Source organism: Onychostruthus taczanowskii, unplaced genomic scaffold, assembly GCF_017590055.1.
Source record: "Onychostruthus taczanowskii isolate IOZ18803 unplaced genomic scaffold, ASM1759005v1 scaffold22, whole genome shotgun sequence".
Lineage (NCBI taxonomy): Eukaryota > Metazoa > Chordata > Aves > Passeriformes > Passeridae > Onychostruthus > Onychostruthus taczanowskii.
Genome location: NW_024499462.1, coordinates 5,374,260 through 5,392,092, shown reverse-complemented (window position 1 = coordinate 5,392,092; position 17,833 = coordinate 5,374,260). Strand labels below are relative to the sequence as shown.

The following is a 17,833-nucleotide window of genomic DNA, read 5'->3' as shown; positions in this document are numbered from 1 at the left end:
GTCAGCTGTCACAAATTGATATACATATCTGTAAATACATCAATCCTATAAACATCATTCTGTCTGCAAGAAGTAGAAGATAAAATTGCCACAGTTCTTAACAAATGAAGTGTTCCAAAGCACAAGGATACACAGGGAAAATCCTTTCTGAAAATGGTTTTCCTTATGTTCCATTTATGATTTTTATCTCTGTAGTTTGCTTTTAAGAGGCTGAAATGTTTGTACTCTGGAGTGCTGTTCTGAAGCAAAATATGCCCCTTCTCCTTGCACTTAGCCGTGCTGAATGGAAGAAGGATCTCACTGTGCTCCGTTTAAAAAAAAAAATTAAAAATTAATGGGTTTACACTGTCTTGTCTCCAGTATTTTCCAGAACTCTTTGAGGTAATGCAGAATATGAAGCAGAGTATTTGAGAAGTCTAGGACCCTCATATGAAATCAGATTTTGAATGGTGCACGTGTCAGTCCACCAGTGATGAAGTAGTAATTGAATGTGTTACATTTCCCATATTTAAAGACTAGTTAATCATCACCTGTGGATTTTGCAAGCCATTTTGGCAAAAATCTTGATCCTATGCCTAGGACAAGTGAAGAACGTTTAAACAGTAAGCTTTCTTTACAGATTTGAGACATAATAGATGCTATACACACCTACACTGATCTTTGAAGTCTGTTGAACCATGTTGATTTATGTCAAAGGAAAGATATGTCCATTTGGTTTTGCAGTAGCAAGGGCTGAGGAATATCTGGAAATATTTCAGAGCAAGCATCTAAATTCAAATTCAAAAGATACCATAGCTACAGTTATTTATCTGCCTGTGTTGCTGCAGACACTTGATGTGCAGACACTCCTCTGTCACTCCAAACTGCCATCACAGGAGGAGAGTGTTCCCTCTGAGATATTTTCCCTTCCAGAAGTGTCATTAGAAAGCTGAAAATTATTCATACATTCTCCTCCTCCATCCTCCAGGTCATGTGGATAAAAGGATGTTTACCTTAAGTCTTTCCTCTCCTGCATCTCAGCTTTCAAGGTTTAGTGACTGTGGAATAATTTTCATCAGTTGTGATAGTTGCTGAATATTTACTGAATGTCTTGTTCTTTTCTAGTTCCCTGTTTATCAGTTTAATGCAACAAACCAGAAATAAAACTATACAGATCTCTTCCATCACATTTTATTTGTTGATTTGATTTGTGAGGCTTTAGGATAAAACTGAAGTCATAGAAATAAATCATGTAAGACATCTAGCCATAAGCATTTTCAGTGAAATAAGTTCTTTCCAAGAAGATTTTGACTTGTTACATGAAAATTAGCTTCTGGCAGGAGGAATCCACATTTCACAGATCTTGGACTGTGTTTAATTTCTACAGGGCATGCCTTCAGCTAACAACACTGCTTCCAAATATGTGAGCATAGTATTGGTGTTTAAGAGTACAGCTAAAAAAAAAAAAAGAAGAAGAAAACAGTTTCTACTTGATACTATTTATGTCTCTTCTGAACAAAATGACACTGTGGATTCTGTTTGAAGGCAAAAGGAGTCTGACTGCTGCTGCTGCTGCTGAGGAGCATATGTAGTTTGAATAATCCAAAGGTCACTAAAAATTGACTTTTCTATTGAACCTGTTCTATTGAATTGGACTGCATCTCTCTTCAGAAAATGCAGTAAAATTATTTTTTAAAATACACATTTAATTGAAAAATAAAATATTTAGATGTAATGTTCCAGGAAGATATCCTGAAAACATGCATGTGGTACATCTGGTAGATATGACATACTTGTTCATCAGGAGCCTGGGAGCTCAAGAGGCTGTAATTGTTTTAGAGATCAGGTAGAAGTAGGACAACAGAGAAAAGAGGATTTGAGACAGGAGCTGAAGAAAATGTGAGTTGAGACAGTTTGACACCACAGAACCTGTGTCAAGAATTTGTGACTGTAGGTGAGCTAAAACACTGTGGAAAAAAATGTTGGTCTTTGATAAATATAGGGTATTTGAAAATAGGAATCTGAACAGAGCGGGAAATCTGGGATAGTGCAACCATAGGTAATCCTGATGACCCTCAGACAATATAAACTTACTGAGGAGAAGTGTAATCTCAGAGTGAACTAAATGAAATGATGTGATAAATACTACAGATAGCAGATAATTTATATTGCTCCCAATCTGAACATGTATTCAGGCAAGGCATGTGTTTATGTCTGTCCTCTGAGTCACACTCATTCTGATTCTGCATGAAAGAAAACCACACACCTCTCAGCCTCCCTCTATACGTTCTGGATTTGGTCAAGCTGCTGTTAAACATTTTGTAAATGCTGAAGGATTCCTGCCTGGCAGTGCTTCAGACTCGCTGCTTTCTGTTCCAGCTGGCGACGTGGGACTCTGAGAAGGGCCTGAACGGCAGCCTGCAAGAGCGACGTCTGGGCAACGACTTGCAGGGAGTGACACTCAAAGTGGTGACTGTCTTGGTATGATCCTTTCTGAGTTCAGGAAACAAAATGCTCAAAATAAAAAGGATCTGACTGAATATTTTGGGCACTTCCCGCAGTGTTTTCCCCTATCATTTTCAGTTCTGTATTTTTGGATGATCAGTTACATAACAAGGAAGATAGATGATGGCCCTTTATTATTTTATGTGAAGCTGTGCACTGTCAGTGATACAGAACATTTGTTTGTTTGCTTATGCTGTTTTTCTGCATTGTAATTCCTACTAGGCATAGAACCAGCATAGGGCCTCAGTGCACAGGGGTGCATTCCAGATACCATCCTTGAGCTTGGATAGGCAGTTTTCAGCATTTCATGGATTTTAAGATCAGATGGACCAATTATGATAATCTAATCTTGGCTCTTGTATGCTGCAGGCTGTAAAATTTAATCAAGTGTTCCCTGCATCAAGCTCATAAATTCCCATTGAGATAAACTATATCTTTTAGAAAGGTGTCATCTTTCAAAAAAAATTATTATGCTTTTGGGACTACTGTCTGTTAAACTCTGGAGCGGTAAAGAGCTCCTGTTGGCCAAGTGCTACATTAGGGGCAAATTAGGGCTTGAATGCATTCCTGGCTAAGATATTGTAGTCTACAGATTGCAGAATATGATGTCTTTTTTTGTTATTTTCAATTCCCTTTTTCTGAATCATGGTAGAAATAGGCACTATCTAACAGTACATATGTACATGAAGGCACTCCCTCCAGCCCCCAATTTTCTTTCCTCAATTTATGCTGTAGTTGGTGTGAGAGGTGAGCAGATCCATTCTGTGACAGTACCAGGCCATCAAGGCAGTCAACTGCTGTGGCTGTGCCACCAAAATCCCTGGGATCTGCAGGAAAGCAGGACACCCATCCCCAGCAGAAACCACAAAATGCTGCATTTCCTTGGTCCTAAAACAGACTTCTTAAAATACTCCAGAAACCTGTACCCATGACGGTTATTCTTTGAGTTCTCAAAATTTTAGATGTTCACAAAGTTGCAGTGGTTTTAGCTCATGTTTTAGTGTGTGTCCTAGATATAAGATGAAACCTTGTATATAAAAGATGGCTTTTTCAATCTGAGGTTGAATTTATTCTGGACCCTCTGCTCCTTCTCAAGAGCTATGGAAATACCAAAGCTATGGATAGTAGTCGAGTGCTGGGGCAGTAGTGTCTGGTTGGGAAGCTTCACAGTATCCCACTTTTTGCCTCAGAAGGTTATGGATGTCTCAAAATCTGTGCCAAGTTGTCCAAAATTAACTCAGAAAACACTCTTTTGCTCAGAGAAGTAAACTAAAAATCTTGTTTCAAGTGTCAGTTAAGATACTGTTTTGTTCTCAGGAAGAACCTTTTGTGATGGTGGCAGAGAACATCCTTGGGCAGCCAAAACGATATAAAGGATTTTCCATTGATGTCTTGGATGCACTAGCCAAGAATCTGGGCTTCAAGTATGAGATATATCAAGCTCCTGATGGCAAGTATGGACACCAGCTCCAAAACAGCTCCTGGAATGGCATGATTGGAGAACTCATTAACAAGGTACACAGAGAAGAAGTTGCATTGAAAAAAATTGCAGAAGAAATTAGGACCAGAACGCACCAGTGCAGAATGCTTCTGAGCTATGGGTAGTTTGAATGTGACATAAACTACAATTTAAGACTCTATACAGGGTAGGAACTAGAGAGTCTCTTGTTTTATTTGCTTCCAGCTGCTCTCAACATAAATTATATTGGTGTAAATCTATGTGTTTACGTTGCTATAAGAATAGAGGTCATGTTTGTGTGTGTGAGGGAATGAAATATAGAAAATAGAGGAAAAAATAAGGTATTCTCCTTAAAACTCGTGTTTTATTTTTTATCATTTTGTCTTTGAAAGTTGTTTGTAGATGGGACTTTGTCATTTTGTGATGATATGTTTAATAAAGACCAATGAGTAACGACAATAAATTTGACTCCCAAACAGGAAAGGTAGCCCCACTAATAGGGCATCAGAATTTAAACTGGTCTCAAGATTATTCATTCATTTAAAAATTACAAGACCAAATTTCTTAATTACAGTATTCCAAATCTAGTAAGTTAATTGAAATCCATTTAAGTAAATGGATAGACTTTGTAGGCTGGAATCTCCCAGAGAATGCAATAAGTGTATTTTGTTCATGTTCCATGTTCTTGCAATCTCATGTGGGACAAGCGTTAATCAAGAAGAAGAATCAAAGGAATTAATATTCCATGTAGCTGTTTTTTGTAGAAAAGGTTACTCTTCTTCAGTGGAGGTTATTACTGAAAGTGAAGCTTTCTCATTATCTTGTAAATAGGTGGCTCAGTATCTGTAAGGAGATGTTTAGGAAGAAATAGAAGCAATTAAAGCTATTGCAAACATGTGTGTGATAATGGGATGTTCTTGGTTGGTGCTAGGGAGCATAAAGAATTTTAAACTTATTTTGCATTGACATAAACTGTTTGAATTTAATGGATTTAAAAATAAGGTAAGAACTCCTGTTAAATTTCTTTGGAAATTGCTTTCTTTGAAGCAATAAAATATCTATTATGCTATTTTTAAATGGTATTTCTGCAACCATTTGTTCCACAGACTCCAAAGGGTTTCAAAGCAAACCTCCCTCATCTAATATTTGCTTTACGTTCCCAACACAATTAGCAATAGGAAACTGAATGTATATTCTGTTTTTTTTTGAAGAGGCCACTTTTTATTAAGACAGAAAATATTGAAAATCTAATTGAAGCTCTTCAAAAGCTTTGGGAACCTTATTTATTAACTCCTAGCTTACGCTTCATCGAGAGTGCATACTCTTTAAGGATTACTTGCATGCAAAACCTGCTTGTTTTAAATATTGAAGCCAAAGAGTTTCAGGAACAAAGTTGCCTTTGTGCATTCTTCCTGTTACAAGATTTTCCATCACTTTATTCATTTTAAAAAACAAACAAAATCTTCTCCCCGGTTGTCCTATGAAATCTTTTCATGAATATGGAAAGTTGGCAATACTGCAGGGAGAAAAACAAATATTAGCTCTTCCCACCCTGCTAACAAATACACAAGCTAAATAAATGGTGTTTCTTTCTTTATGGTCTGGGTTAATATGGTTTGGAATTTTAAGCCTCCTTTGGAAAATAAATGAGGGATAAAGGTTAAATATGCTACCCTTCTTCCAGAGAGGAGTCAGGGTCATGCTTTCTGTTCAAGAGTACCTTGAAAGGTTATGTTTCATTACTTTTCTTTGGACCAGTGCAATTAACTAATGTTTGAATGGTGAAAGTGATTCTGATTTTATTTTTAGAGAATTTATATAAATGAATCTAAATGTTTTAAGTTATAGAAGGAAAGCCATGGTTCCTAGAAAGCTTCTCCTGCTGTCCAAACTCCTGGTGGCAGGGAGTGACGTGACGTGCTGCATTTGTCTTGCAGAGAGCAGACCTGGCCATCTCAGCCATCACCATAACACCCGAGCGGGAGAGCGTGGTGGACTTCAGCAAGCGCTACATGGACTATTCCGTGGGCATCTTAATCAAAAAGCCCGAGGAGAAGATCAACATCTTCTCCCTCTTCGCTCCTTTCGACTTCGCGGTGTGGGCCTGCATTGCTGCGGCCATCCCGATCGTGGGGGTGCTGATCTTCGTGCTGAACCGCATCCAGGCGGTGCGGGCGCCCGGCGCGGCGCAGCCCAGCCCCTCCGTGTCCTCCACCCTGCACAGTGCCATCTGGGTCGTGTACGGAGCCTTCGTGCAGCAAGGTACTGAGCAACTGCCCACAGGCAGCTCTGCACGGGGAGAGCGGGCAGCACAGCTCAGTCCTGCCCACAGCGGGCTACAGGTGCAACAGAAGGATGGGCAAGTGTTATGTTTTATTAGCCCAGATGAGCAAAAGTGGGAAAGGTAGGCAAGTTTGGGGCTTCATGGTTTTTTTTTTGTGCTATTTCTGTCTCTCACTAAGTCCAGAAAAAGCATTACAGGCTTTTCCTCTTTGGGAAAGTTGTTACATTGGAAATAAACTACAGAGCTGCTTGGTGCAGAATTGCAGCACTTATGCAGCTCTGAAACTAGCATCTTTTTAATTGTTTGATGTATAAATAGAAATAGAAATGTGTCAGCTCATGCAACCTCCTGCATCCACTGGAGTGGTGAAGTGCATTTTGATGAAAAAATGCATGACTTAGAAATATATATGTTTTTGAACTCATGTGAGATAGTTCATCTCTTGGTTGTTTGAACTGAGTATATAACTAACTTTACACTCAGGAATCTCTCAGCATAGGACAAATCCTACTGAATTCAGTAGGACTGCTGCCATTAATAAAGTCATTTTGCAACTAATAGTTTGCAAAATCTGCCCACACAGGTTTTGTGCCATATCTATTATGTTAATTGTATTCTTGGAAGGCAAGTTTTATTGAATGCTGACATATGGATGCAGTTGTTAACTTTTTCTACATTTTTTTCATTGTGATTGCAAGCTTCTAAAGCTTCAGCTGGAAAATCCATCATATTGCTATGAAACTCGGTCCCTGATCTCATTAAGGTGGCAGCCTTGATGGGTTTAAGTGCAGTAAAATATAATCAGCGCAAACATATGCTGAAGTGAGTAGAACCAGCTCTATGGTAAGGTTTAGTCTCCAATGATACTCAAGAATAACTGTGCTTGAAGACTGCTGGAAAGAAACCTTCACATGATTTGAAACCTTGTAAAGGGTAACAAGTAATGACACTAATGCTTCAGTTTTGCAGATTTAAATACAGCAAAGATAGCACACAAACCATTAGGCAGTTCTGTGGGACTTTTTTTCCAGTTCTGAAAGGGTAATTGAAAACAGAATATTACTATAATCTGAACACTGTAATGATTTAATTCCTGCATATTAGTTATGCTTCTCCTTTATTATTCAACTTTATTTAGAACATTTTTCATGTTCTTTAGATTTGATCCTCAATAATTCTCAAGGGAAATATTTTGAAAGATGATTTTCTAGAACACTGGCTAGGGCAAGAGGTAGACTGGAAAAAATACTTGTGAATGATCAGCCTGAACAGAAGCAGTGCTTTTCCCACAGTGAAAAGGGCAGACTGGAGGCGAAGCAGAGAGGAACTTAACAAAGTTTAACATACATGGGCACATAGAGGGGGATTGCAAAAGGAAGTTGCTGAGAGACCCTCCATTTCTCTGTTTATTTGTAGGGGGTGAATCCACTGTCAATTCTGTGGCTATGCGCATTGTAATGGGAAGCTGGTGGCTCTTCACCCTTATTGTGTGCTCTTCCTACACAGCGAATTTAGCAGCATTTCTCACAGTATCAAGGATGGATAATCCCATAAGGTAAGAGCCTCTTCTTAACACGAAGCTGGAAACCTGGATTTCACAGGAAGGTATTATCCATTTCAGTGCTCATTCTTGCAAGAAGGAGATAACTCTCTAATAAAATACTCTGCTTATTTGCAGTGGCTGTTTTTCTCTCCTCTCCCCCTCTTCACCTTCGCTCCAACAGCCCTCAAGCAGTTCTGATGGAGGGGACAATGGCACTTTAGTTTTGTATTTTTCCAGAAGAGAGGTCTCTCGTGTCCTGCTGGTTGTTTGGTTGCAATTTGTGTGTGCATGTAACTTGGGGTTTTTTTCTTCAGATTTAAAGGCCTAAGATTTTAATTTTTTTTTCCAACAAAATGTGGACAAAACTTCCACCTTCACACTTGTGTGGAGTACTGGGAGGGCCATTGAAATTTCACACAGTGCTGACAAGGTTAGAGCCTGATATCTCATGTTTGATGTGGTAGTAATGGAGTGGAGCAGTAGTAGTGCAGCACAGGCTCTTCTTCTAGAAAGTGCTGAGCCAAGGATTTCAGGTATTAGAGCACAGGTAAGCTGCTGCTCTCATTTGGGATTGCATTGGGAAGACTGGCACTGAATGTTTGTGTTCTCTTCTTGAAACAGAAGAATTGTCACTAAGGTGAGGCTGGCATTTTACTTTCTGCAGAGGACATAAGTCCATTTATTCTAAACATGAGTTCAATAGAATTTCCAATTTTTAGCTTGCCCCAATGTTCATTTGCAGATATTGTAGTGCTTTATGTGGATGTATCATAATCATCATCATTATATCAGGACAATACCTTAACAGGCTTTGGTTTTAAATTCACTTTCTGTTAGTTTGGCCATAATAAATGGTTTTTAACAGTAACACAAATAAGTACTCCAAGTAATTTCTGGAAATAACATGAGAAACAATGTAGAATAAAACTATCCATGTATGATGCCTGGATGTCCTTGGAATAAGGTTAAGCTCAGTGAATAAATTGCTCTTGAAAAGCAAGGCACAAATGGCTATCCAGAAAGCTTGACTAATGATATTCTTAAAAATTTCTGAAGGTTCTATTTCTTTCACTGCAGAAGAAATTTTCTGTTTGGTCTAATCAGTACTTTCCAAAACTTAGCAAAGTTCAGAGGAGGACAGAAGTTGCAGTGTAATTACATGAGGAATCTCCAAAAAAAAAAAAAGAGGTTTAAGAGCAGAACTATGGATTTTTAGAGGAGGCCTTTGAGTATGAGCTGTTACAACATCTACAAGAGATTTTAAATCCCCTTCTTATTAAAATGAAAGGACATTGCTAAGAATCTTGAGGAGATAAATTATTTGGGTAAAGGACCTGCTCAGAATTGTTTCACAAGTATTGAACTCAGGCACCCTTCTACTGCTAGAGATGGCAGCTGGAGAATAGTAATTAAATGCCTTTCTATACCTAAAGGTAGCTGCCACTTCCCAGGTCCCTTTATCACATCCCCTTATACAAGCTGAGGATGTAGAAGTAAGAAAACATCAACAGCGTAATTCAGGTGCCAGAATGTAAATGCCAAAAGAAATGTAAGTTGCCAGAAGTTTCACTGCCTGTATTCCCTACTTGTCTGTAGGGCAGGGATCTCTAATGGGTGTTGTCAGCCACAATGTGGATAGTTCATCTTGCCTGATGTCAAAAGTGGTCCTGGATGCTGTGGTTTAGGTTCCCAAATCATTCCTGAAGTGCCTTGGTGAGAGGAGGTGGGGTAAAGAAATAGTTTCTTTGGAAACTTGTGTTGAACCTTCATCCATCTCTCAGCTATGATTTTCATGTCCGCACTCTTTAGGTGAAACAGTTTATAAAATAATTTGTCAGATTTAGAACAATTTTTTTTTCTAAGAAAGTAAATTACTGCCTTTCATGAATTAATTGTGGCCTTGTGCCTCAGCTCCCCATTCTAACTGGCTTCACATCCTATAATGTGCAGTGAATGTTTTTGCCTAACACTGCCACTCAGCTTGCCTGCATTCTGTCTTGCATGAACCCAGAAGGGAATACTTATGTGAAATCAATTTTTCCCACCCAAAGAGCCACAATGAGCTAGAGCTGAATATTTGCTCACCAGCTGAGAACTACCAAATCTGTCTGTGTACACTTCCATTGTTAAGAGAAAACAACCCCCATCCTTTCAGTAAATGTCTGCTGTTATCTCTTCCTCCATAGAGAAGTCCTCTGGTGTTCAGTGCTGCTGCCTCCAAATTGCCAGCAGGAGAGAAATAAGTATTATGATACTGCAGTAGCTGCAGCATAGTTAAGATTTTCATTACAACACTGATTTTCTTCCCAAGCCCTCTCTAAAACGCCTAATAGAAATTGTTTCAGTATCAAATTTGGCATGTGTGGTCTGTGACTGGTGAAATAGAAGTATCTTTGATTGAATAACTAGGTGTCAATCAACCCAGTGATCACTGCCTCCACAATTTCACTGCAAAGCAAGTGTGTCATATTATAACTAAACAATATTTATTAGAAGGGGCTTGGTGAGACATTCACTGAAGCAAAGTTGAACTGTTGGAAAGCAGATTTTTAGAATTATTGTGTCAGATGGAAGCCTGCTGATAAGGGAAGACTGTTTTTTGTTTTTTTATATCTGGCATTGGCAAGTCTCACAAGGCTATTCCACCCTGCTGTGAGTTTCAGAGGCTTCCTGTGGCTCACAGAAAGTTGAAATATCCTGTGTAGGAGGAATGGCAGAAAGCAGCTTTGATCTGCCACCTATATTTGTTTCCCGACAGTTACTTTGTAAATCCCAAACAGGATTTTTTGTCCAGGTGTCTAGATCCCAAGTAAGAGACGTGCTTAACTTGGAAAGAAAAACTATTCTTCTCCTTGGATTTTTTCAAAACGTCAAGGGCTTACTGGTTTTTTGGTCTGGCATGACAGCATATGCTTTCTTGCTCCTCCTGTGTCCCGTGTGCCCATCATTCATCCTGGTGTCATGTGGTGGTGGGGTGTGTCCAAATGTGGAATTTGAGACCCACATGAAAACCTTTATCCCCTCAGGAGGTCAAAGCTGACAGGAAATATGGTGTACCTTCCTTGGCCGCCTCAATTTTTCAGTTGCTAGTGGTTGGTGCTTCTGCTCCCCATTGATTTTTAATGCTGCTTCTTCATCCCTTTGTCCAAATTACCTCCTGCACTTCTCACCTTCTCTGTGCCCCACCTCCCAACCAGGGAACAAAGGCAACGTCGTGGTTATCTCAGGATTTCTGTGCGTGTGGACATCCACAGGCAGGGCAGTGACACAACAAGCAGATTTCCTGACCCCTTATGGGCAGAGGAGAGAGAAGTTATCTAGTTCAGTATGAAAAAGGAAAGGCAACTACTGATGGCAACTGCTTTGGAGCTCAGGTTAGGAAGCTGTGATCCATGTTCTAACTTTGTAAATAATCAATTCTCAGTTTTTGTTTTTAATAAGAAATCTAGGTAATGTTTAGAACCTCTGCTAATCTTCAACAATCTTGTTTAAGTTTAAACCCAAATGATTTGCATTTATTATTCTAATATTTGCCTTCAGTACTGTGTGCAGCTGAGGGGTCTTCTAATGGGTCAGTCTAAGTAAGGCAGAATTATTACATGTGAATTTGTTCTTTCTTTTGTCTTATTAAATTTTCAAGCAGCTCTTGGATCTGCTGTCTGACCTTCCATTTGTAATTATGAGTTTAATTAGCAGTGACTTAGATTCCAGCTTCATTTCTTGTTAACAAGCAGACTACATGCAGTTCAATAGCTGCACAGATATTCTGAAACCCAGGTTTAGGAGAGCTTGTCTGACAAGAGGCTAAGAATTACACAAGAAAAATAGGACATGAAAAATGAATTCTATTTTCAAATTCAAAAGAGTTTAAATTTTTTATCAAATTGATCCTTAAATTTGCACATGCCATGGATGCCTTGAGAGGCATCTGTACTATAAGCATTCATGAACTGCATACAAGTGCATGATTTTTCTGCTTTAAGATCTCAGCTGTTGTTTCATGATTTCAGATTTACTTATTTGTATTTTAATCCCCCTATTTCTTGTATTTTGGTGACAGCTGAAGATTTAGAGCAGCTTAGTTGGGGTGATAGGCTGGCACTTGGAAGACTTGGGTGCAAATTCTTTTTCTACCACAAGCTTTGTTTGATCTTGGCAAGCTTAGCCTCCACTCTGTCTTGGTTCTCTCCCTGTATAACACAGTAATAATATTTTCCTATATGGCATATTGTCAGTTTAGCTGTTTTAAAGTTGATGGCCATAAATGGCCATATTATAGTAGCACTGCAGGTATCAAAAAAAGATATATTTTCTGGGTTGCATACAAAGCAGAAGTAATCTCAAAATATTTTATAATAAAATGAGAAAAGTACTTGGAAGATGCCATCCAGAGGGAAATGAACAAACATTTCATCCACTGTAGTTAAGTGGATTTGATAGGGTTGGTGGCAAGAACCTAACCAGAATCCCTCTGTTCACAACAATTTTGTCTTCAAATTCCTCATGTTTGAAAACAGCCTTTCTCTTGTTAATATCAGATGTGTCCTTTTAAATATTTCATTGGATTTTCTTTTGTTATGTTTAATTTGTACTGTGTTTTGCAATGTCTGTGCAGCACCTCGGGCATGTTGGCAGGAGGCATGTATGAATGAGCATGATAAAAAAGAATTATTGTGATTATCATTAAAGGCCTGTGAGCAAAAGCTTCAATCATTAAATAACTAGATTAAGTTCCTTCATGCAAACAAAGGCTAAAAAAGAGTATAAGAAAGATGCAAGGATTCAAAACTTCTTTTCCTTTCCAGAACATTCCCTCTCTGGAGCACAGGGGTGAAATTTCCTGGGAAATGCTCAGTGCAGCAGGGCAGCAGTGCTCAGGGGCAGAGCTTGCCAGCATTTGCCTTCAGGCTCAGCTCAGGACAAGGCACTGGGCTGCTGCCAGTACTCCAACTCCCATTGTTTGTCTTTTCATTTCACTCCTATTGATAGTGCTGCCCAGTGGGTGCTGCCTGGAAAGCCACAGAGTCTGGAGCCTTTTGAAAAGCTTTCTGAATGTTGGCATATGTCGCTCAAGCATGGTTTAAAATGGATCCTAATTACTCCTCTAATTGAACAAGCAGGCAAGCATCTAAGTGCAGATATTTCCCAGGGATGTTTTTGTGAGAAAAATGAGAATGCACAGCTAAAAATCAAGCTTGCATTCCATCTCTCCAGTTGCCATTAAAAAATGTGGTGTAGATTGGAGATCAATGGCAAACCAAGAGATTTGTGATTCCACACTTCTCCAACTTGACTTTTGAGAGATCTATATAATATAGCATCTCTTCATTTGTTCTGGTTACTGAGAAGTTCTGTGACTGAGGTGGGTTGAGGCATTAAAATTCAGATGCATGCACAGTTTAGAGAAGAAAATGGTTTGGATATAACATTAGCAAAATCTACCATCTGTGCAGGTAATAAAAGCTTTATTATTTTTTTCTTTTGCTTTGAAAGGAGAAAAATCTAGCAAGAGTGGCAGCCCTCAGGACAGCCCATCAAAATGTGCAAAGATTGGTTTAAATCTGATATTTGATACTCTTTGGCTCAGACAGAGTCACTTTTTGGGTCAGGTTGTCTCACATTAATATAGGTTATTCCCCTGCTGTCCACAGAGGAGCTGTCTGCGTTCTGCATGCTTTCAATCCCACTGGCCCCTTACACCTTCCTTGTTGTAGGATGAGGATTCTTTTTATTACATGGATAGCACCAATGACTTATTCTGTCAGGTTGTATTTTCTATGTGACTCCTAAGGGATAAACAATACATAACACAGTAATAAAAGATTTTTGCTCAATAGGATACTTACATTTCTATTATTTTTTTCTCTAAAGAAGCTGATTTAATGTCTTATATGAACTGATAATAGCATGTAATATAGCAAGATATTAAAAAAGCAAAATAATTATTACTATAGCAAATCAAACAGAAAGGGCCTTAGAGCTTCAGACAACTCCTAACAGCTCAATCTATCATCTCTAAAGACAAAAACAGGAGGAAGAAGAAAAACTCCATAGAGAATTCTCTTTTGGAAATCTCTGTCTGACCATTAAAGAGGTTTGCCAGTGGGGTTTTTTCCATGTTTTCAGGCAGATATCTTAATGACATTGTGAAGTGAAGCAGCTGCCTGAAAACCAAACCAAACCAAACCCCCTGTAAAATAATGTGTATTTTATATAATTTATCTGTACTGGTCAGAGCCATTAGTGTAACAGGGCCCTATTATAAAAGCCATGCAGGTTCTGTTGCAGGATAATATAGTGAATATTACTGCATAGGTTTCCAGATTGCCAGAAGGTCTCTCTGAGAGCATTCCTGAAGCCAGAACAAATAAATTGTATTCACAAAGCTACCAATAGTAAGTAAACACTTAATCACAGTGAGTTCTTTCCTGCAAAACCAGGAGATGAAAGTCACTGTTCTCACTTATAAGAAGTTGTCCCTGTTTTTTTAATTACTGTCATTTCAAAGAGGGCATACATAGGCTTCCAACCCTGCTAATCACTTGAAATATTTTGGGAACTGCTTCATTTGTTCACGTAAGAAGACTCTCTTCTCACCTTGCACAATTCCTCCCCAACGACCAGTGGTTCTGTCATGTTTGTACCATGATTGTTCAGTGATAGATTTCCTCACCCACCTAACAGCAAAGGTAATTTTCCCATCTTCTGCTCTGGACGCTGGAAATTCAGTCAAGGGGTGACACAAATAGCTTTCTGCAGTGACAAATCATGAAAATTAAATTTATTGGTGTTGTGAGGAGGATTTATGTTTGCTTCTTGCCTCTTTTTATCTCATGCATTTGCACAATTCCCATACATTTATTGTATGTATGGTTAACTAGTCCATTGACTGCACTACACTTTAAAATTTAAAGAGAATGATTTTGGTTTTCTAGGTCCTGAAAGAGCTCTTCCAGAAGCTCTTGCAGCTTCTTATAATTTGTTTACTAGTTCCTCATATTAAGATAGTTTGCATGTGTGTCTTTGATATGGGATCTTTCAGGAATTTCCAGCCCTTCTGTATCCTTTATCTTTTAAAGCAACACCCCAAGAGATTTTTTTCTCTAGTTCTTGATGTTTGTTGAGTCTGGTCTTCTGAAATGTAGTATTTTTATGTTGTTAATCTTGTTTGGGTTTTCTAGTACCTCAGGATATTAAACTCCAATATCTTGCAAACACTTTTAATCTGGATGCTTTTCTCTTTGACATTTCCATTTAAATCTATCAGATCTAAAATAGCCACTCCCCTCATAAAGGTCTCCACAATAGAAGAGCATTCATTTTCACACCAGACACTCTTAACACCTTAACTGATATATAGGATGATATTTCATCTACTGAAAAAAAAAAAAAAGATGTTTCAATACATTCTAAAATATTTATTGACCATCTTGCCATGAAGTGGAAATCTGTAAACTTGCCATTTAAAGAAAGGCTTTTAAAATTGAATATCTTTATAAAAAGATTTAAAAACTATTCCTGATGATGTGAAAACAAACCAAAAACAAACAAACCCACAAACCAAACCAAAAAAAAAAAAAAAAAAGCCTAGGAAAATATTTTTAATCAATGCAGGTCATGGTTGTTTAGGGGAGAAAGGAACTTATTTTCCTTGGGAAGTAAGATACTACTGTTTATTACATGAGTGCTATACTCTCAGTTCTTACTTTGCAAAATATTTTCTGGAGAGAAAAAAAAAAAACAAAAAACTTTTCTGGAATAGTACTGGATTGCTAAGAGAAGGGTTGCATGCTTTTTTTCTATTTCCTGGGCTCGTCTGCCTTACTGAGCAATGTTCTCTTCTTCTGCATGTGTGCTCCTTTATAGTATAATACAGGACTGTTTCCAGACTCATCTGGAGATGAGGGAGAGAACAGCGTTGCCTCAGAAAAGCTGTTTTGATACAGCTGACAAAGTTTGTTGCATTACAAGAAATGTAATCACAGACATTGAAGTTGTTTGCCTTCTAAACCATTAAAACCAGCCTGATGTGCCACTGATTTAATTTAATTGATTTATGAATAGTCATGTCTATCTAGAAAATAGAAAACTATCAGTCAGAATGGGGTGGGTGTTTACCGTTTCTTACATATGACAATAATGCAATTTCCAAGCTCATATTTCAAGGTATGTAATTAGGCTGCCCAATAAACTAATTAATCTCAGTATAATGAGCAGACAGTTGTTTTTGATGTGCTTTTTTGGTGCTTTCTAGTATGAGGTTCAGTATTCAGAGAGACTTGTGTTCAGGGTGAGGAGAAGGAGAGAGGACAAAGGGTGAGGTCTCTCTTCCTGGTTACCTTCCTGTACATCAGGATAAGATGGGAAGTGCACCATACACTGTGTGCTCAGTCTGGGTCCTCTGAGAAAAGGCATGTGGGCCTCCAGACTTTGAAATATGCATATGTAGTGCATGCACTTTAGACATCAATAACAACTGATGAATGCTATATGTGCTTTCAGTATTAATGAAGAGCCCTGTATTTTGATTTCCCAGGAGTATGCAGCACATGCTCTAGCAATCAAGGTGCCTCTTCAGAGTCCCTCTGTTTTCTTCTCTTCCTTCTGTCAACAGTGATAGCTTCTGCTCTGCTCCCTGTGGTAAGGGAAGGGTGTGAAGCTGTTTTCCAGCATCACATTGTACCTTTGACAGATCTGAATTCATCTAGCCCCTCCACCCCAGCATGAGACTGCTGACATGCAGGACTCCTGATAAATGAAAACTTAATAAAGAGTTGTGTAGGACCTTGCTCCACACTGGGATTTCATGGGCTTCAGTGGTATCCTATAAAAAGTACCACTAACCCCGAGTAAAGGCTTATAAGCCAGTACCAAGAAGCCAAGCTTATCTGTTGCCCACTCAATTTAATTAAAAAGCTACTCTTTGTCATCTGAGCACAAAACAGAAGGGCAGCATTATCAGTACTTAGAGCAGCAATGGAAAAGGAAGAAAGCAATTTCTTCCCTCTCGATCTTAATCATTAATCTTCATTAGGATTTTTAGCTTCTGAATGTGAGCTGTAGAAGACATCAACGTAGCAAACAATTTAAAGTGCATCTGCATATGTAATAGGTAGTTTGTTATTTTTATTATAGGTAAAAGCATGTGTCAGTTGCCAGATGTGTTTGATTCAGACAATATGATTTTCATGCCAACTTTATGATATGTTTGATCTAGGAGAAGTGACTAAAACCTGCTGTTGGGACCGAGGTGCTGTTAAACACCAGCTGCATTTTTTATTTTAATTAATAATTTAAGGAGTAGAATACCTTGCTTTAATTAACATGTTAACCCTTTGAGCTACTCAGAGAAAGGCCACAATGGCAAAGTGATTTAAAACTAAAGCAAGGAAATACTCAAAGGAAGTCCTCCAAACGTGCTCTTGACAAAAGCAAGGAAATACTCAAAGGAAGTCCCAACAAGAGTATTTTTACCTCCAAACGTGCTCTTGACGTGTTTTCACTTTTTCTTTGCATTTTAATTTCCTTCTCACTGTTGAATGGAATATGGAGGATGGATAAAGGATCCAGGATTACCCAGATTTTTTAGTAGGATTGATTATTCTGGATTTGCAGGGTGAACGGCAACGGCTCATAGCTGCTCTGAATCCCTTTTTCAGACTTTTAACTGAATCTGCCAATGTTGTACAAATGTGCTGTTGTGCCAAATCTTTCCTTGATCTGCTCTGAAAATCTGCCCAGTCATGTAGCAGTTTAAATGTGGATCTGAGCATACAAATTAAAGCTCCAGACTATGAAATCCTGGGCCTGCATCTTAAAAGAAACTCTCATGTGCTAGATGCTCTGGGTGTCTCTTTGTCAGTCTGATACTTTTCATTGTTAAATGCAAACATGGTGGGCAAACTGGGGAATATCTCAAGGTTATTAAGCTTTTAAAAATAGGGAAAAATGGTGTAGTGAAGAGGGTTCTGTAAGCAGCCCTTGTAAATATAAAGGAAAGCCTGGCCTTTGACTTCACTGCCTTAGACAGAATTCATATGCAATCATAAATGCTCAGCTGTGA

General features: G+C 38.5%; 1 protein-coding gene across 1 annotated transcript in view; it reads left to right on the top strand.

The window, feature by feature from the left end:
* GRID1 (glutamate ionotropic receptor delta type subunit 1) overlaps positions 1-17,833 on the top strand; it is a 481,999-nt gene that overhangs the window by 429,113 nt on the left and 35,053 nt on the right. Inside the window, exons 9-12 of the mRNA XM_041404961.1 lie at positions 2,359-2,460; positions 3,802-3,999; positions 5,881-6,205; positions 7,644-7,782. Of these exons, the coding sequence (XP_041260895.1) occupies positions 2,359-2,460; positions 3,802-3,999; positions 5,881-6,205; positions 7,644-7,782 (764 nt within the window). The remainder of the gene's footprint in view (positions 1-2,358; positions 2,461-3,801; positions 4,000-5,880; positions 6,206-7,643; positions 7,783-17,833) is intronic.